We start from the raw sequence: 20,300 nt of genomic DNA on the forward strand, positions 1-20,300 counted from the left end.
TTTTTTCATCGTGTGGAAAAACTTTCTCATGTTCAGTTAAACTTCTCACACTGACAGGGAGCAGCTATGAGTTCGACATCCCTGCTGGGGAGAGATGTAGACTGGACATTGGATAATGATGGTGGTGGTGGTGATCATCATCATCATGATGATGAAGGCAGAAAAACCCAAAGATCCAGAGAGAGGGTGGGGTCGAGCCAGAGGTGGAGGTCAAAACTGTGATAGGATGATAAAAGTGGAAGCTAAGTAAGAACCCAGTTCTGAATGTGTGAATGCCTCGACACTGACAACCAGTCCTGTCCCTGAGCCGTGTGGTTGGAACTGGTTCCAGTCTGAGCTCTGGTATGCAGGTACGGAGGACTTTTATGGTGAAAATGTGTGAAAAAAAGACTCGAGAGACAGACGTTACTCTGCAAGTTTATTGGTCTCCGTTATATCAGAGGACAGAAATAGGACTGCGAGGGACGGATGAGACGGCACAGGTGACACCAGGTGAGCTAGCAGGAACTGCAGGTGTGTGTGGTATGAACTCCACGTGGAGTAATATTTAAAAACAAACTATACAGCCAAAAATATTTTCAACAAGATTTCCAAAATAAAACGCTTCACAGTAGCAGACAAATGCAGAAAAAATACAATCATCCAATAAATAAAAGCTGCATGTGGTTAATCATTACAATCAGCTGTTAGACCCGGACTGCTACCATGAAGCTGCAGGACCACAATCACCACCACGAGCAGCCTGCTTCTCTGCAGCTGACAGAACAGGCTGGGCAAGCTTAGAGCGCCCTCAGCTGGGCCTCCAGGGGAATTACAGCCAGCCTGAAGCAGCCCGGAGGGTTTCAGACTTCCTGAAGCCTCTGCAACTCCCAGAGCTGCTCTGAAGATCTGTGAAGGATTGTGGAAGAGCTGCAGGCTTCCGTGATAACGGGCCGTCACTAAAAAGAAAGCTCTCTAAATAAAGATCATGATCCTCCTGAACCTGAGGTTTGACTAACAGACCCAGGATATGCTGGAGATTGAGGTCTGTTCTTTCCACAAATCCTTACGAGGTGTCCATAATGACTTTCCTAGACCTAGAAATGATTGGGAAAGCTGTAAGAGGTCATTTTCATTTTTACTATCACACTAATAATCCCATCTAATTGTCTAACTACAAGGATGAAAGTGAAGCAGCTTCATGTTAGCGTAACACCTGAAGATGGCGTGAAATCTGAGGGACCCGCAGCAGGTCCCTGACATGGATCAGACCCGGAGCTGGGAATAATCCACGTGAGGAGACAGAGCTACAGAGATTACATGTGATGAAGATGATGAAGATAATGTGGTGACCTGTAAGCAGTGGTGATTATATGCGCGGCACAGGTAATCAGTGTATCGATTAAGGTTAGTCGCAGTAAAAGGTTAACCAGGACTGGTCTGCTCCTCGGCGAGCTTCCAGGAGCACAGTTAGTAAGATGGAGGACGTATCGGAGTGAGGTGATTGGCTCTGTGTGTGTCTGCTGATTGGATATTTTATTTGAACCCCTCCTACTTTAAAACCTTCATCAAGTATTTGTTGGGATTAGGTCACTTCCTGTTAGAAAAGCGAGGCTTTCTTCTTCAGTTCATTTCGTTTCCACAGCGAGAGGCGCTCAAACTCGGCCATCGGCATCCCGAACACCTGCTCAAACTCCTCCTGGGACAGGTGCCGCTGACAGGGAGGAGAAGAAGAAGAAGTTAAAACCTCCAGTGAAGCAGTCGTGCTTCAGCGACGCTCAGACTGGGAGGACTGGAACCAGTCCCACCTCTAAAAAAGTTTATGTAAACCAGTTCTAAAGTTAAACTGGGACGCGCAAACAAGTCTGACTTCAAACAGTCAAATTGGGAAACCAGAGAAACCAGTGCTACCACAGAGAAGCTTCAACTGGGACACTGAGAAGGAAGACAGAAAATGACTACCCAGCACAGCGTCCCTCACCTCAAGCCGAGTGCGGTCCACGCCTGGAGGCAGCTTACAGCGCCCTCTGTGGGTCACAACCAGTGTCTCATAGGGGTAGATCTGAAATACACAGCATGCCATCAGCTGGAGGGAGTACTCGGATACTACACTGCAAAGTACACATCAGTGTAACGAGCCAGTAGTACCTGAGTTAGGGGTATTACAATGATATCAGAGACAGTACCAGTCAGATCTGATCAGCTGATTGTTTGCGTCAACTGATTATAAAAATTTAGACAAAATTCAGAAGTAAAATCAGTAATCGAAGTGATTAAAAAGGGTCTAATTTTGTTCCTGTACTTCACAGAGCAGCTTTGCATGATTCACAGTTCAACATAATCCTCCTTTATCTGATCGGAAATGCCTTGTTTTAACTCCTCCCCTTTTAAGTCAGCTCTCTTCTGATTGGCTCCCAATCACAAAGAGCAGCTTAAAGATAAATATGTTTTATTTTGAACTGTGAATCATGCAGAGCTACTCTACCAGAGACTGGGAGCGCCTCACCTTCTGCTCCAGGATGCTCGGCAGAGAGTTTCCTCGGTCCATGCGCTCCCTGCGAGTGTCACCGTTCTGCACACACACATTTAAAATGCTCAGACTGATTTAACACGACACATGAAACCAACACGTTAATCTGACGCTTCTGTCAGCACAAGTCAGGAAGACTGTTTCTAAATTCTGGATTTCTCCATCTCTGGCCTGGAGCGTTCCAGACAGCCGGTGACAGGAAATGAAGCCAGTGGTATCTTTACTGAAGCGTTCCTTCATGGAAAACACGGAAGTTTTCTACAGTCCAACACGTTAAAGCTCGAGCCCAACAGTCTCTGTGAACATCAGCTGGATCGTGACATGTGGGCCATCAAAGCCCTCCTGCTCCTGATGGTCTGCGCCACATCTGCCTCATAGTGCTGTTTGGATTTATCCTCAGCAGCTGCAGCAGCTGCAGCGTCTGCATCACAGAACAGCGTCTGTGGCCCTGAGAGCTCAAATGCAATGCGACTTCAGAAAACATAGCAAATAATAAAATATCGCAAAATCTCACAATATGAAGCAGACCGTGATGAAAAGCTGCAACGGTGACAGTAAACAAGCCAAGGATTGGTTGGAGCTGATTGAGGGAGAGATGCTATTCTAATCACATGATTCATGTACTGTACATGTATGTTTGCTATTACTGGTTCACCTGAATCACCTCTGTTGTGTTTTTGCTTTTTTCAATTTGCTGGTGTTTTGACCTCTCTGGGCCTCCTTACAAACTGTCTATCAAAGAGACAAAGACTTAATGAGAGTGTTCTATAAGAAATAATCCAACAATAACAGACCAGTGAGGCTTTAGAGAGGCGTGAGACTGCAGGAAATACGAGGGTGGGGTTAGTCGCCCTGCTGTGAAGTGTCTGACAGTGACCAGTCGTGTGCTAAAGTGGTAAAGAGGAGCTGATTCTTTATGTCGAGGTATGCAAAGCTGCAGGAACCTAAATTCAACCGTTGACTTCCAGGTGCCAAACCTGCAGTTCCTCTGACGACCACCAGAGGCTCCAACAGCGAGTCAGTGCTCCTTTATAACAGCTGTGGGGGCGGGGCCAGTAATGTGCTCAGGTGTGTCAGGGCTGTGCCGGTTAAACAGGTCATGCACACAGACATGCTTACCTGAGCAGCTGAAAGATAGAAGACACAACAGGAAGAGCAGAGGTTAGTACCGAGTGATGTCACTCAGGTGTGTCAGGCACAGTTCATCAGCACACTCACAGGTGACTCGTTTCTACAAACTCTGGTTGTTTTTGTTTCATGTGATGTGCGTTAGGCTCATGTGACCAATCGTCTGTGAGAGCTGCACGCTCAGAAGGAACTCATTAAACCAGCAGCGCCGCTCTTTTTTCTGATGTCATGAAAAAGGTGAGCGAGGACTCATACCTGGCCGTCCTTTATCGCCATCTGTGGAAAACTCTGCCGACTGCATCTGCAACACACAACCAGTTCTTTTGAGCGTTAACTTTACGCCATGGGCGGTTAAAGATGGGCGGAGCCACTGTGGCATCACCTCCATCGGTGCAACGACTTATCAGCCAATTCTTCACACCAAAACTTCACACCAAAGCTAATCCTCCATTTTGAAACATCGTGGGACTGAGATTTAATTTTATACAAGTTTGACCCAACAAACACAAACAGCTGTTTCATACACGTCTACAGGAAAGAAGTGTTTCTGCAGCCACAGCTGTCGCCCCCTGCTGGCTGCTCAGGAAGAAAAAATGCTTCATTTGTCCAGAAGCTCCGCCCATGTTTGTTGGTGTTGTAAACACTTCAAACCAGATTCCAGTTTTAACTATTCATTTACTACAGTGAGATAAAAAAAAAAGTCACTTAAAGTGAGCCTAAGTCCGGTTTAACTCCAGTTTCGGGGTCTCACTCTGCACCATGTCAGGTGTGAGCACTTACTCGTGTCAGGCCTGATCCTGAGCGTGATGGAGACTTGGAGGCACCTGCTGACAAACCTGCAGGGAGAAGTGGACAGAGAGACGTCAGAGGAGCGCTCCGTGGTGAAAGTGGGGAATGTGAAGGCGGTGGCTGTGTGCGAGCACTCTTACTGCCGTGCATGTGCGTTCTGTCGGGCAATGACTGCGTCTTCCTCCTGAAGTGGACGGCTTTCTCCTTCTCCTCCTTCAGGATCAGACGGCCCAGGTTGGACTTGATCTGAGTGGCCACAAAACCGCGGGTCAGATGACGCTTTTAGTCAAAATGTGAATCTGGAAAGAGGGGGCGACGGTCACAAACCTTCTCCAGCTCCTGTTCCTGTAGCGTCTTCGCTTCTTCTGTGAGGTCCTCAAACTCGTCTTCCTCCTGCAGCTCCTTCTTCTTCTTCCGCCACTCAATCTCTGCGGGGTTCAGCCTCAGAGTTACCAATGACCTCACAGCACAGGTGTGTGTGTGTGTGCACACATGTGTGTGTGTCGGTGTGTGCTACCCATGGTGGCCAGTGAGGGTGGGCAGGGCCAGTACTCAGTCTCAATCTTGGAAGGCTGGTTGGGATCTGGCGGCTGGGCTGCAGGAAACTTTGCTGACTGGATGACGCCGCTGCCCTCGCCGTGTTTGTGAGCATCTGTGGAGACAGCATGAAGTTGCTGAGTGATGAAGCAGTGACAGACACACACACAGTGAGGAAGAGGAGGAAGAGCTCACCCTGTTTGTAGATAGGAGGCTTCCTGTAAATGTTGGTCCCGTTATCTGAAAAAATGCATAAAAACTTTTTTGTACGGTTTCTCCAATGTCAACCTCTGTAGATTTTATTTTATTGTTTATTCTATTTAATTTTTAAAATACACACACACACACACACACACACACACACACACACACACACACACACACACACACACACACACACACACACGTAGATACACACATTTAGTAATGCGCATACACTCTTATATTGTACATATATTTATTCATATAACTCTGGGTAAACCATCCTTATATTTTGCTTGTTCTTATGTTATTGTATTTTTGCACACCTCTGTTGTTTGTGAAGCTCGCACACAAGAATTAGTACCTGCACATGTGATGTGACAGTAAAAGTGATTTGATTTGAGCGCACAAACTCAGACACACGGCCGCTTTGCCTTCAGGGTTGAGAAAGGTTTTAGGATTAATGAGTCCTGACAGCCCTCAGGTGTGTGTGTGTGTGTTACCTGGTCGGTGGAAATGCTGCAGGCTCGTACTGATCTTGCGTCCAGCCTGCAGCTGCAGCGTGGATCCTCCAGGAGAACCGCTCTCACTTTCTGCCCTGCGCCCCTTCACCTGGAAGCAAACAGAGTCTTTTAACCTGACAGGTGAGCTCAGACCAATCAGTGAGTCAGAACGTCAGCATGGGTCACGCGATTGACCGTGAGAACTTTGTCTAAATCAAAGAGGCCCATAAAACAAAGCTGCTGCGTGGCCTCTTTGGCTGACAGGTGGCTGTAGTGTGTTTTCCTTTGGTGGATGATGTAATCCAGCTCGTCCAGCTCATGTTCTTGTTCACACAAAAACTGGACAGGTTCATTCTGATCCCGTATAAACTTTTAAGGATTACCAGTAATTTAATTGGGGTGCAGGGGGCACTGAAATTAACTCAAAATAAAGGAACTTTAAATAATTATATTAAATTTGTTAATTTTCATTGTTTTTGCTTTTTCACTGACCTGACAACAAATCACCATCATTTACAGAAACACTGTGGACGATGTCCTTAAGTCATAACATTTAAATAATTTCAAAGAAGGTAAAAAGAAAGACTATATTTAAAAATTTTCCAATGTGATTTAATGAGCTGGATTTGCTTTAAGTTTTAATAATTTAATTGTCATCTACTATGATTGTATTTATCATTCTTAACTCAAAACCTTTTTTTAAACCAATGTCTTGACTTTACTTCCCAGCTCACACTTTTTTATATAATTGTTTTCTGTATGAATAAAAATTAAAGTCCTAAATATAAACATATTGCATGTATGACATGCAATGCATCATAAATAAACGTACAAAACAAGTATTTTAATGCAAGTATAGGACAAAGTTTGAAAACTGTAGTCCAGGTGCAAGTTTTTTATTGTCTTAAGTTTATCAGTTCTCGTTTTCTTCTTGGAATAACTTTTCTTTATTACATTTTTTTTTTCTTAATTTTGAATCCGGCCTGGGATCAGGGTAATCCTGATATTTTGGAAGTCATCCTGATCCTGTTCCAGTGTTTTGAACAACACAAACTGAAGGTTTAATCCAGATAAAAAAGCTGGACTGGATTACTTGATCTTATCCGAACATGTAATCCTGTTTTTCCTTTAAACAACACGATTTCACTTTTGACCAACTGGACCTGTGGAACATGTTTGTGCTGTAAATCTTAATTAAAGTTAAAAAAGGACCCAAACTGAGTGATTTCTGCACAGATGTCCCGTCCTTTAAATCTGGACAGAAACGGAGCTCCTATTTTGTTTTGCCCTTCGCGCTCTGACTGAGGGGAGTTTCCAGCCGTCTGAACAGAGGTCCTTCTGTTCCCCGGCTAGCGAGTGTCATGGTTTCAACACTGCGGTGAAGACAAAGCTGCGATTAAAAGCTGGATGAGAACAAGTACAAACCACTGTTTTCCTAAAAAGCCGAGGTCGCGAACCACTTGAGGTTTCAGAAAGGTCAATGAATGCTGTGGCACCAAGAAATGAACCACCAATCAAAGCTTGTGTTTGAGTCTTATCGACCACAGATGCAGGTCTACTCAGTGTCACAGGGTCAGGTTAACTCGTGGGCGGGGCTTTGTTCCAGACTCCAGGTCACCGGACCAGAGCATTAAAGAAAAGCCTGGCCTGAATGAACAAGTGGAAAATGTAAGCACTGCCACTTCATTAAAAACAGTTTATATCCCCGTGGCCTGAAGGTGTAGAAGAAACCGGGATGGAAATGAATAATGGAGCTGGGTTATTACCACCAGCATGGACTGATGAGGGCTTACCTCAGGAGACATGGTTGGAGACAAGGCTGGAGACGTGGATGGAGGAGACAGAGATCTCTGCAGAGAACACAGATATGAACAGTCATCATAGATGCTGCAGGAATTTAATAAAGTCCAACAGCTGCAGGCATCAAACACGCCTCAGGATTACATTAGTGTCAGTAATGACCTGTTAACACACACCTCTGTGTGCTCTCTCTCTCTCTCTCTCTCTCTCTCTCACACACACACACACACACACACACACACACACACACACACACACACAGATTTTTTCAGCTGATATTCTTTTAATAAATGTGCACTCAATAATATAGAAAAAACCCTGTATATTATGAAGAAAATTAAAGTTAAAATCAAAAAACTTAAAGCATATCTATGAAATATGATCATTAAAAAGTAAAAGTTTCATCTGATCTTCCTTTAAGGATTATTCCAGATTATTCCTTTCCTCTGACTTTAAATATGATGTCAGGATTTTAATGAGCGCCATCGAGGGGAAACAGGAAGTGATGTGACTCCAGTTTTTTTAATAATATTTATGAGAAAAGTGTTAAATTGGCAGGAGAAGCTGAAATGGAAACTGTCTGTTCTGATTTTGTCGGCTGTCCCTGAACGCTGCTGTATCAGTGCTGTCAGTCGGGGTCAGAGGTCAGCTCACTTGACAAATGGACTAGCAGCAGTGTTTAAGTCAAATATTTCAATTTCAGGGTTGAAAAGTGAAGCAGTAATGTTCCTTAACTACTAAAGAATCCAAACCCGCACCTCTCTGCGTGGCGGGTCGAGCGGGGAGAAGCTCAGGTGGGGTTGGTAGGTCATCAGGTCCGGTCTCTCCACCTGCAGGATGGCTTTATCTCTGGGCAGTGCCGCCAGGTCTCTGTAGCCCACCACCTGGTCATTGACACGGGCCTGACAGAGGAAGTTCTTTATTTACCACGAGCACTCCAAGTATCATCACAAAGATTACTTAAAGATACAAATACAAGTACTCCATGTATAAAAGTGTTTAATTTCACTGGGTAGGATTACAACTGGTTAACAGCTCAACATAAAAATTCAACATTCAACATAAAAATAAAAGAAGAACTAAAAGAACTAAAATCATCTGATCAGAGCTCAAATTTCAACAAACAAAAAAATCGTACATGCAGAACTTTGACAGTAAACGCTGCCACCTTGTGGTGAAAGTCTGCATTTTGCAGAGGTTTTTACAAAAAGTACGTTTACTAAAAGTAGAAAATGTCAGTAAAATAAAGAAATGTGTTAAAATAATGTTTCCATGGATGAAACGAGTAAATAAACATCTGAACATCTGAACGTCTGAGCAGGTGTGACATTACCACAATGCCCGTCGCCGGAGACCCCGGGGTGCTCGGGCCCCTCGAGGACGGCAGGTTGACCGGAGTTACCCGTCCCTCCACCTGCCAAACAGCCAATCAGAAGAGACAATCAGGAAGTGAAAACAGTCCAGTTTATTGGCACCAGCTCAAAGAGCAGGTGAAAACCACAAACAAACCAGGAGGAGAAGAAGATCTGACTCGACAGCAACAACAGCTTGTTTCAGACAGATGATGGTCATGAAGGATTATTTTGAGCTGTGAATCATGCAAAGCTGCTGCAGTGACAATACATCCACTTTAAGGTGTAAATGAACTTTCAGAGTGACAGACTGCTCACTGAGCTGAAGTCTCAGTGTGAACCTCATTGTGCAGCAATATTTTAGGTGTAAGTGTGGTGATGATTAAGCTCCAGCAGTGACTCATTACCTTCTGCATAGCTGTGGACACGGAAGTCGCTCCGACCTGATTTAAGCAGCTGCAGAGGAAAAACAGAGAGAGGGTTAGTGAACGCATCAGCTGCTCCAACAAACGAGCTCGACTCATCTGATCCAGAATCAGAGGAAGAGCAATTTCTCTCACAGCACAGCCTCAGACATGATGTCAACTCGTTTCCTTCCTGAAACCACTAGAAACATCCAGGAAGAAACAGAACAGGAGGAAACAGAGAGAAGGAAACAGAACAGGAGGAAGGATGCAGGAAGAAGCATCGAGGCATTCTGGGGACTTTGTTTCATATCCTTTGTTTCCTTTACCATTGACATCCGATCAGCAGTTTTGAGACGATTTTTATTTTATTTTATTTTATTTTTTTTGTTTTTCAGAGTTTTGTCTGCATTTTTTTTTATTTTTTGTAGTTTTTAGTTCTTTATTTAATTTCTTTATTTCTTAATTTCTTTATTTTATTTCTTTATTTCTTTATTTGTCGTTGTTTTTTTTTAATCAAAAGTCTTTTAACCTTTAAGAGGCTTTTGTTGAAGTTTTTGGAAAAAAAATTCAAAACTAATTTAAAATGCAGTTTCTGTTTGTTTTTCCTTTGATTTTATTTTGGTAGATTAGCTTTGTTTTTATTCTTTTTTATTTTTACTGTTTCTCTTAATGTTATTAGATAAGATAAGATGACCTTTATTAGTCACACAGGTGGGAAATTTGTTTTGTTACAGCAAAAGTGCAAAGTTATGTAGCAGAAATTATTGTTTCATGCTTTTGTGATGTTTATTTTTTTGACTTACATTTCTCAGTTTGCTGTCTCCAGTAAGCTCTCTGATTGGCTGCGAAGAGTTTCAGGAAGAAGACGCAGACTTGTGGTGATGTTCGGGTTGCCGCGGTGACTTCAAGATACAGTAAAGTGAATATCTGAATCTTTGTGTTGATGCTGAAAGTCTGACAGTGATAAACGAGCTCGAGTGTATATGAAGGTGCTGCAGCTTTGTGAGGATGTGTGACAGCGTCCTGATGACGAGCGTTCAGCGTTAAAGGTGTTACTCACGGCTCAGACGGTGTTTGGAGCTGCTGAGGACGGACGACTGCTGGAGAGTCACAGCGAGGCTGTCAGAGGGGAGGGGGCACACCTTCTACCTAAACAACATGAGAGTTGGGGGAGGATATCCTCCATCCTTCCTCTGACCGTCCCCCACCACCTCCTTTCATCTCGTTGTCCTCCTCCCTTCCTCCCCCTCCCCTCTGCTGTTTATCAGCTTGCCCAGCCGGGCGACGCCCAGCCGCTGCTAACGGCTGCTGTGGTTACGCTTGTCCTCAGAGTCAGCAGAGCAGCTTCACCCTCTCCCCCCTCCATCGCTGTCCAACCATAAAATCTGACACCAGATCAGTGAGAGGAGAGCGCCCTCAGCTGAACCTGATCTGTGAACATGTGTGAGAGTCACAGTGACGGTTCTCCTCCAAATGTTACCCAGGAGCACGCTCAGATCCTCCCGCAGGAGGTCAAACAGTATAAACTCATCCAGCAGCTTTAATTTATCTTAAAGGCCGAGAAGAAACCTGCTGCAAACACCTGCTTCTGTTAACGAGCTCCTTAATTCAATTTATACAGCGCCAAATCAAAGCAATGGCTGCCTCAAAGAGCTACCGTGAGGTAAAAACACCAACAATCAGATGAACACCTATGATATACTTGCCGATGGTGAAAAGGAAAAACTCCCCTTTAACTGGATGAAACCAGGATCAGGGAGGAGGGCCCATCTACCATAACCCAGGGGAGGGGGGGGGGCCTGAAGTTTAATGGTGGCCATGGCTTTGTTTTTTTTGTGGCCAGAATTTGTTTCTGTTTCTGCTCGTTTTTTGGTAATGATGGAGTCAGACCATGGGGTGAAGTCATCTCTGGTTGGACTTGATAAATCCCAGCTTGATCTTTTTTGGAGTACGTCTGTACCATTAGGAAGAAGGAATCTCTAAAGGAGAAACCAGCCTCCTTCAACTCAGTCAGCTGACCTCCGACTTGACCACCTGAAGCAACCTCAGACCTGCCCACACGGGCTGGTACAACAGGCCCGAGGCATAATGGGAGCATCACTTCTTACCCTGCTGCCCCCCTCGCTCTGGAGCAGGGTAAATCTGGACCAGCCCATGTGACCTTCTCCCTGTAAACTCCTTGTTCTGATTGGCTACACTGTTGCTAATGATTTCCTGATTTTTTAAAAAAATCCAGTTTCAAACATTTCCGGTGACCTCAGAGATGATGGTTCACCTCTGCCCTTCCAGGGTTTTTAACACGTCTGATTTTAGCTTCAGTTTCTTCATCACTGTTTTCTTTGAACAATGCACGTAAGATCTCCTGGGGCCTCCTCTGTACCCAGGACATGCTGGAGAGATTGTGTCTCCAGATAAGCTGGAGGAGGTTGCCAGAGAGAGGGATGGTCTGGGTTTCTCTGCTTAGGCTGCTGCCTCAGCCATCCGGCCCCAGATAACACAGCATTAATAACATGAAGAATGATTTATCCTAAACTTTTAAGGTGGACGCAGTTTCCTGTTATCACTGTTTTTGGTGCTTTTATACATTTTAGTTGTTTTATTGTAATTTTATAACATTTGCTCTAATAACCACGTGAGGCCGCCTTGACTGTATCTTGAGTGTGTTTGCACAATAATGATGAAGGCCGTGTCTGAAGGATGGAGGACAGTGAGCAGCTGGAAGTGAAATGTTTAAACATGAAACATCTAAAAGCAGGCTGACTTTGATGAATTATTCTTTATTAATGTTTCCTGCTTTAGTTTCACTTCATTATGTTTTATGACATTTTATTCTTGCACTGAGCAGGTTCGGGGATTAGGTCGGTTTTTCCAGCAGGACTTGGATAGAAATCACTCGGTTTGGTAATGAGGAACTGTTGGGAGGATTTTTCACCACTGTGAAATTCAAAAAAAAAAAACAATCAAATACAAATGAAATAAGGACAATTAGGAGATACCACACACAGGCTCCAGGAGGGACGCCCTCTGGAGCGCTCTTTTTTATTTTTCAATAACAGGGATCATTTTTGGACATTTTATTGTTTTATTTCTGTAGCTCATGGTTTAAATCACTCTTCACTGCTTTTCTCTGCAGGAAGCTGAGGCTGCAGTTACAGCGGCTTGCTGAGTAAAAGTACTCGGTTACTTGACTGTGCTGAGTGTCTCTGAGGACTGACAGCAGGCCGAGTGCTCTGTGTGGCTGATAGTCTTATCACTAAGAGCTTTTATCTGCCATTAGCCCAAGCACACACACACTTAAACACACTTTACAGGCGCTGGGTGGATCCAGGCAGTGGCCTGCTTCACATTCACATCCCAGCAGCACACAGGCCGGAAACTCATAGACGGTCTGCAGCATGTCAGCTATGCTTTCACTGGTTTTCTGTTTGTTTTCTATTAAAAAAAAGTCCAAATGTGTCATCTGAACAGAAAACAAACAGAAAAATGACTCAAATAATGAATCAGATCATGAAAACAGCTGCAGACCAAATACAAGTCAAACGAGAAACACTGGAAGGTTTCTAACTGAGAAGCTACAGAAACACTCAGAAGGATCCACCACGGTGACTCTGTCAGAGGAGTCATCCCCACTCCGCCTCAGAGAACATCAGGTCTGACCCTGAACTCCAACCTGATTGGCAGATTCCAGGCACTGACTGAAAGCTTCTCCATCTAAAATCTGAGATCAGATTTTATTGGGAGCTCTTGGACTCATGATCGTAAACAACCAGAACCAATAAACCAATCAGCTGATGAATCAACAGCTCAAATCTAAGGAGCTAGGAGAAATCGACTGGAATTCTGTAAGTTTCCTGAAAATGTTTCAGCTCCCATCCCAGAAGCCTCTTCACTCCAACAGTTCAGTGATGATCAGTAAATGACTTCCAGAGACTGATCCAGCTTCCTGTTAGAGAGCATTTCACCGATTCTGACATTTTGTGGATTGAACTGATCGAGTTTCTCTGATCAATCACCGATAATAGAACTGATCAGTGCCAGAGCGTCGCAGCTGCTCTCAGAAGGTGTCCAGGATCTCTGAGAGCATGAGGAATGTTAGCGATGATGACGATTGGTCCTCAGCGGCAGGTGTTTGGGCTACGATTGGCGTTCTGGCTGCTTCAGCGCAGCCTTAAATGTCCCAGATGTTAGCTCTGCTTTGACATCATCACCACATCTGGCCCAAAGAGCAGCTGTTCTACTATCTCTTCAGACAGCCTCATGAATCCCTGACTGACTCAGCTCCGCCTCTAATGGGCCAGGTGTAACTTTCTGACCAACAGCTGAGCCATAAATACCAAACACACCTGCAGCTCCTCTTAATCTGTTTGGAGGTAAACGCTGAGCTCCTCCTGCCTCCTCCAGGAGCAGCAGTAGCATTTTCATCATTCCCTCATGTTTTAGAGACTGAAGCAACTGCTGCTCCCCTCCTGGAGGAGGCTTTAAACCTCCTCATCATAATCATTTGTCTTTATTTTCTACATCTCACAGGACCCCCCCCCCCCCATCAAAACATCATACCGACAGATCTCCTTCCTCCTCCAAGAGGAGCAGAGCCGGTTGAGGCCCGAACACACACGCACACACACGCACACTGAACCTGAGACGCTGTTTTTTATTCCGAGCTGAGGTGCAGCGGAGGGATGAAGGAGCTCTGCGGTCATGTGGCCGATCTGAGGCTTCATTACACGGAGGAAGAGGAGGGTGAGGAGGAGACGAGTGCGTCTGCAGCGACGCGAGAAAAACAGAAAAGCGCACAGAGGGAGATCTTACCTCCGAGCAGGAGAATCAGGCTGACCGGAGATGAGAGGAGAGGAGGCGCTCCGTCCTCACAGCCCCGACAGGAGGAGGAGGAAGGGTGGAGGGAGGAGAAAAATGAGGATGTGGCGGCTGGCTGGTTTTAAAGCCCGGGCTGGGGGCTGCTGTGACCCCAGACGGAGGAGGAGGAGAAGGAGGAGGATGTTTTCCTGTTGCCCGGGTCGGTCCACTGTGGAGCTCCGCGGGGGGAGGAAACGTTTGTGACGTTCGCATTAAATAAAATCATAAATACGTAAAAACAGGAGCTCAGCACCGAGAAACCGAAGCTTCATGCTGCAACCAATCAGAAAGAGCCAGAAAAAAACACCAACCTCACCTGATTTACCAAAAAAGACACTAAACAAGAAACATTTACAGTGAACAGAGGGAACTCTTTATCTGATTAACACGGGAAAATATTACGTCTGATTACAAAAATGACAGCACAATGTACCACCCACTGTGGAAGCCCAAGTCTGCCAAAAAAGCAAAGCCACTCCCAAGTTTTTATTTATTTTATTATTTTTTATTTACAGAGGATATGGATTTTATTTATTTATTTACATCAGGTACATTTTTCAGATCAAATGTCCAAATGTTGGCCTGATGGTGTGAGATACTACCAGCACTGACAATAACAATAACATGTTAAATATCAGTGTTCATACATTACGTAATTATAGATTCATTTGAAAAACAATTAGACAAATTATTATTATTTTCTATAATTTGTAATATTTACACATACATAGACACATATCATAATACTTTATCATGTGATATAGTGACAGCCCTATTTTATAAAATTCTTATAACCACTTATACCTCACATCTTCAGAGTTGAGGAGTCAAATAACAGCATAATAATATTTTTAATCATCACAAAAAACTTAATTACATTTTAAAATAATTACAACATTTACACATTTTGAGATTAAATTGCGGTTTTAGGGGAAAAAAACCCATTTGGTTCAATGATATTACTTTTTTAATTTAAACAATTTTCATAAACTGTAAGGATATCCAAATTCTTAATTTTATAGCATAAAATGAAAATAACATAATAATAATAATTCAAAATTATGAGATCATGTGATCTGAGACTGAAACATTGAACGTTTTAAACCACGATTAAATCTCTTTGTCAATGTCTTTGTATTTTACTACTGTAATCATATTTTCAGTTCATTGGTCCTGTTTATGTCTGTTTACCATGATAATATTGTGATTTAACATAAATCCGTTTAAACGTTACTCTGAATAAAAACAAAACAAAAAAACAAGCTGTTTTGGACCTAGAAATGAAATTCATTCAGTTACCACAGGGGGGCAGCACAGACTGCAGACTGTATTGGTGAGTAATTGCTTCAGATTGATCACTGTTATTTTTAATTTTTTTTAAATGAAATAAATTAGATAAATAAAATATTTAATTAAATATTTTCACGTGTTCATTACATTTAGGAGCACAAGATAACACAAGATTACATATGAAGTAAATTCATAAAATATCAAAAATAAAAATTAGATCCATATAAAAATGAAAGCAAGCAGTAACAAACATAGTTATAAATGGAATTAATTAAGATATAAAGAAACAAAGACAGATTATAATTATAATTATTTATTTATTTTAACAAAAACATATATAAGCAATCATATAATTTCTAATCTCATTGATGGTTATTTTAAACAAAGACAGAAATGTTTAATATAACATTTACACAATGAATTTAATAAAGTAATTATCATATAATGTTATATACTTTTCATTCAGTTTTATTTGTTTAATTGTTATTGATTAAATTTAATAATTAAGTAAAAAATAACAATTCACGGTTTTTGGTTTTGAGGGCAGTAAATATTATTTTTTTCCTTTTGTCACTCATTTTTTTCATTTTACCCTCTTTGGACTTCTTTAAATTTAATTTATTTAAAAGTAAATAAAGATAATATGGCCCTTTAAATGTTGTGACGTGACAAGGTGTTAAAGTTGAGATCAGAGATCGTAAAAAAAGGTGAAGAGTCACTGTTGATGCGTCGCTGGGACCCACGCAAGACACTGCGCATGCGTGAAGTCTCTGACAGTGGTCCATCTTGGCTTCGTAGACGATCTTCGGTTGGGAGACATGGCGTCAGACAACGGACTTGCCGCTCTGGTAAGACTTTAACTGTGAAAACCCGTGCGTGTGTGTTCGTGTATTGGTGCTGTTTGTGAACTGATATAACGGAGACGCTGAAATGAAGCAGAGATATGCGCGGTTTATCGACGCAGCTCGAGATGGTTAGCTAACAGATAAAGGTAGCTAGCTGAGAGAATCACACGTGCAGGGAGCGATGAGCTCTGACTAGGGTTGCCAACTCCCTGAAAAATAAATAAGGGACACCTCGTGGCCAGGGCCGGGCAACCCAGTTGTCTTCACCCTTCCCAGTGTGGTAGCTCTTTTTTTTGTGTGTGAAATTATTTTTTAACCATTTGACTTGAATTTGATTTAAGCAGATGCATATTCTTTGTGATATGACCATATAGGAAACAAACGATCATTTAGCCATTTATTTTTAGCTCAAAATGACAACATTAACACGATAAAACAGGTCTCTTTCTTAAACAGAAGCCTGTCATGCTTAACTTTTGAGAATATAAGTAAATCTTTCTTTAAAAGAACTCTGTCCTGCTTAACTTAAAATTATATAAATTAATAGAAAGCAATAGAACAAAAAATATTCTTGTAACAGTGCACATTTAGTGCATTTAGTACAATTGGCTTCAGTTGAGGTATTATTTCAGCTTTTCTAATGCTAATCAGCTGCTCCTGTTTGTAAACCCGCTTGTTCCCATGATTACGCATCTTAACTCATCATCATTATTCATCTATGTATTACTTTTATGTATTAGTCATCTATTTGTTGTAATCATCTATCCTTGCAGTTGTCTATTACACAAAATAAATTATATTATCACACTTCTGGCCACATAGCGCTGATATTCACTGCACATGCCCATATTAACCTTATCCAGAGGGTTTAAAAACAACAAACCAATGTTTACATACCATATCTGCTTCTGCCGTGGCCTGGTGGACAAGAAATTGGTTAAGGGTTCCCCGAGCTTTCACGCCCCTCATGTTCTTCATGTGCCCACCACTAGAAGCATGCCTATGGAAAAAGTGCGCCAGCACACAGTGCAGTGCGTTTTATAGGTGTTATCGTGCACTTTTCCAGCCAGGTGTTTTCCTTTTCCCATTCCTCCCTGTACTTTTGCAGCCTTTTTTTTTCTTTTCTTTCTCTGAGCAACAAACATTGCTGCTCTGATGCTGGGCTCACACTGTGCGATTTTTGGCCCATTTTGAGAAGATTTTTGAGTCGTGCGACCGATTTGGTGATCGGCCCGATTTTGGCCTTCATCGTGCATCGTGTAGTATACGTGGGGTAACGAGAAGCGATTAACACCTCAGGACCAGCTCCCGATCATCAATCGCTCGTGAGGGTGTCACCACAGCCGCTCACACTGCACATGCGCAAACACGTAAACGTCGGTGAAAAAGATGGAGCAGCACGGCTGTGCAGCGTGTGATCTGGACACAAGCGATGGAGGCACAACTTGTAGAACTTTGGAAAGCTCATCCGAGCCTTTTCGATGTGGCATCACAAAATTATCACGACCACAACAACCGTGAAAATAGTTGGATCTACACTGCTGCTTAATCACAGCTGCCTGATCAATGTTTTTCATAAGCAATTTAGCAAAGTTGATGGTGGTGGTGTGTGTGTCTGTGTGAGTGAAAGACAGAGAGAGAGAGCGACAGATTTTCTGTTATAACCTTCATTTTATGGAGGCACAGTGTGAGCACTCAGGTCGCATCAGAGCATCGGGCCGTATAGTGTAAGACCTGCATCGTGACCTACCAACTTCTAACCCCTGCGAGTCAATCGTGCAGTTTGAGCAGGAGCTGAATAACGTGACTGAAAAAAAATCGCACAGTGTCTGCCCAGCTTTAGGTGTACTGTCGTCCGAGACTTGCACCGCAGTGTCGGCGTTTGTTCCCCTGTTGGCCATGCTTCTTGTTGTGGTCATCTGTTGTCTTCCGGTATTTTCTCCGCAAGCGACCTTTCCTCGACCAATGAGATGAGCGGTAATCTGAATTGTCATACTCGAATTGTCATAAGTGTGCTGTCAGCTCATTGGTCACAAAGCAGGAGAGGGGCTGGGAATTATGTTTTCAAACAAAGCGTTAATTCCATAAACATTTATAGACTACTTTTGATTCTCACTGTATTACGGGACAAAGTGCGTCCCTTATTAGCTCAATACGGGACGTGTACTTTTGTTTCTAAATACGGGACGATTCCGTTTTTTAAGGGACGGTTGGCAACCCTAGCTCTGACCTTTGACCTCTGTGTTAAGCTCGCTCACTGATAAAATGTTTTGTGTGATAAAAACTGTAGAGAGTGTTAGGGCTGCTCGCCAGGTGCAACACTGCTCTGTGCGTAACGCCGTCACGTGGTAAGTGTGGGTTTGTTTATTCCGGAAGTAAGAGACTGATCACCTGATTTCTGTTTGTGTTTATGAACAAACAGCTGAATGTTTCAAAAAAAAAAAAAATCTAAACTTAATGCACTTATTTTATTTTTATTAGCAGGAAGTTGATCAGAGGGTCGTGGTCACACAGGAAGTTTATCAATGTCAGGCTTTGTTTGAGTTGGCTCGTCTTATAAAACTACTGTGGTTATCAACTTTCTCTGTTAATATGGGCCCTCTGCATTCATTTGTGGCACAGAGAGGTAACATACGATTTGAACTGCAGTGAATGATTTTGTGTCTGAGCATGCTCAGTTGGACTGCTTGTTTCTAAGGTGATAGCTGCACATTAGAGCTCTGAGACTTTAAATGGAACCAGTTTAACCCTCCGGCTATCCTGGGCCCTTTTTGTGCCACTTTCATGTTTTAAATGCATGCCATTTCCACTGTGTTCAGTGGAATATAACCAAATTTGCCAAAGGATAGTTTTTTTCTGTCAATTTTAATATTTCAGTGTGAATTTCTTAAATCAGCCTAAAATGGCTGAGCAGCAAAAATCCCCACACCTCAAACCCTGGGGACCGTTTTCGGCCCATTGACTTCCATTATAAACGCTATTTTTCACTGCAGAATTATTACCGTTAACATCTGGGTGACGGCTTAGGTTTCGTTTTTGTTTTGTAGAAGAGGCCTTAGAGTTGTAATTTTTTTATTTGTCCACCGGGTGGCGCCCTTGCTCCACATTTACCCCTGCTGGAAAACAGCGGGCTGCTTAGAGAGACCTGCGGGAAATGAAGCCTCATTTCCGGCGTGCAGCAGCGGCTTCGCCCGCTGATCGGACGAAACCATTTTCGGCCCCTAGGACCGTGAGAGGGTGCTTTTTTTTTTTTTTTTAGTCAACAGGAAATGACGTATTTGTTGTCACGTGGTATCGGGCGTGTGTGCTGGAAAAAGGGGTCCCCGGTGATCGACTTACCCCGGCAAGATGCACTATATATATATATATATACATGTATACATGTATGTATGTGTGTATATATATATATATATATATATATATATATATATATATACATGTATACATGTATGTATGTATATATATATATATATATATATATATATATATATATATATATATATATATATATATATATATATATATATACATGTATGTATGTATGTATGTATGTATGTATATATATATATATATATATATATATATATACACATACATATACATTAGGGGTGCAACGATACACAAAATTCACGGTTCGGTTCGATACTTTGGTGTCACGGTTCGATATTTTTTCGATACAAAAAAATTTTCATGCATTTTTAATTTTTCATTTATTAAAATTATAAATTTATATTTTAACTCAAAAGTACAGTTTTTAAATTTAACCCTAACCCTTGTGCGTGTTTTTTATTTTGACAGCGAATGCGCACCTGCGGACCACTTATGTGCAGCCCTGGTTATTTAGCTCGTCATATTGCAGCCACAGAAATTCTTTTGTCCATGAAACCATAAAGCTGCACTTTCTTTTTGCCTCATAGTCTGATTTGTCATAACTTCTCCGTTTTGTGGTAAGCTTTTCTTTGGCTGTCACTTCTTCACCCCGACCTGTCTTATTTGGCTCAGCAGAACTGAAATGCTTTTACACACGCACTCACATAAGCTCAGCGATTCTCTGCGCGATCAACCTCTCACATGTTTAAGCTTGC

The 20,300-nt window shown here is 42.5% G+C and overlaps 2 protein-coding genes across 2 annotated transcripts in view; one reads left to right on the plus strand and one right to left on the minus strand.

Moving 5' to 3' along the window:
* Positions 1-416: 416 nt before the first annotated feature.
* On the minus strand, positions 417-14,417 carry dmtn (dematin actin binding protein). Its single transcript, XM_080869210.1, has 17 exons — positions 14,036-14,417; positions 10,030-10,657; positions 9,227-9,275; positions 8,801-8,881; positions 8,226-8,369; positions 7,461-7,517; positions 5,668-5,776; positions 5,159-5,203; positions 4,944-5,078; positions 4,754-4,854; positions 4,567-4,672; positions 4,418-4,473; positions 3,893-3,938; positions 3,629-3,636; positions 2,486-2,551; positions 1,961-2,041; positions 417-1,693 (listed from the first exon to the last, which is right to left on the minus strand). Exons 3-17 carry the CDS (start codon positions 9,233-9,235, stop codon positions 1,580-1,582), a joined length of 1,158 nt encoding a protein of 385 aa, XP_080725336.1. The 5' UTR covers positions 9,236-9,275; positions 10,030-10,657; positions 14,036-14,417; the 3' UTR covers positions 417-1,579.
* Positions 14,418-16,126: 1,709 nt separating this feature from the next.
* pbdc1 (polysaccharide biosynthesis domain containing 1) overlaps positions 16,127-20,300 on the plus strand; it is an 11,261-nt gene continuing 7,087 nt past the window's right edge. The window contains exon 1 of the mRNA XM_080867224.1: positions 16,127-16,218. Within this exon, the coding sequence (XP_080723350.1) occupies positions 16,189-16,218 (30 nt within the window). The 5' untranslated portion in view covers positions 16,127-16,188. The remainder of the gene's footprint in view (positions 16,219-20,300) is intronic.

The sequence above is a fragment of the Rhamphochromis sp. 'chilingali' genome (genome assembly GCF_963969265.1).
Source record: "Rhamphochromis sp. 'chilingali' genome assembly, chromosome: 2".
NCBI lineage: Eukaryota > Metazoa > Chordata > Actinopteri > Cichliformes > Cichlidae > Rhamphochromis > Rhamphochromis sp. 'chilingali'.

Excerpts from the sequence above, each read along its gene's own strand:
- dmtn (XM_080869210.1), bottom strand. Across the intron at positions 5,204-5,667 it reads GCAGCATTTCCACCGACCAG|ATAACGGGACCAACATTTAC; the intron begins GTAACACACACA and ends GCATTTTTTCAG. Across the intron at positions 3,939-4,417 it reads CAGGATCAGGCCTGACACGA|ATGCAGTCGGCAGAGTTTTC; the intron begins GTAAGTGCTCAC and ends TGTGTGTTGCAG.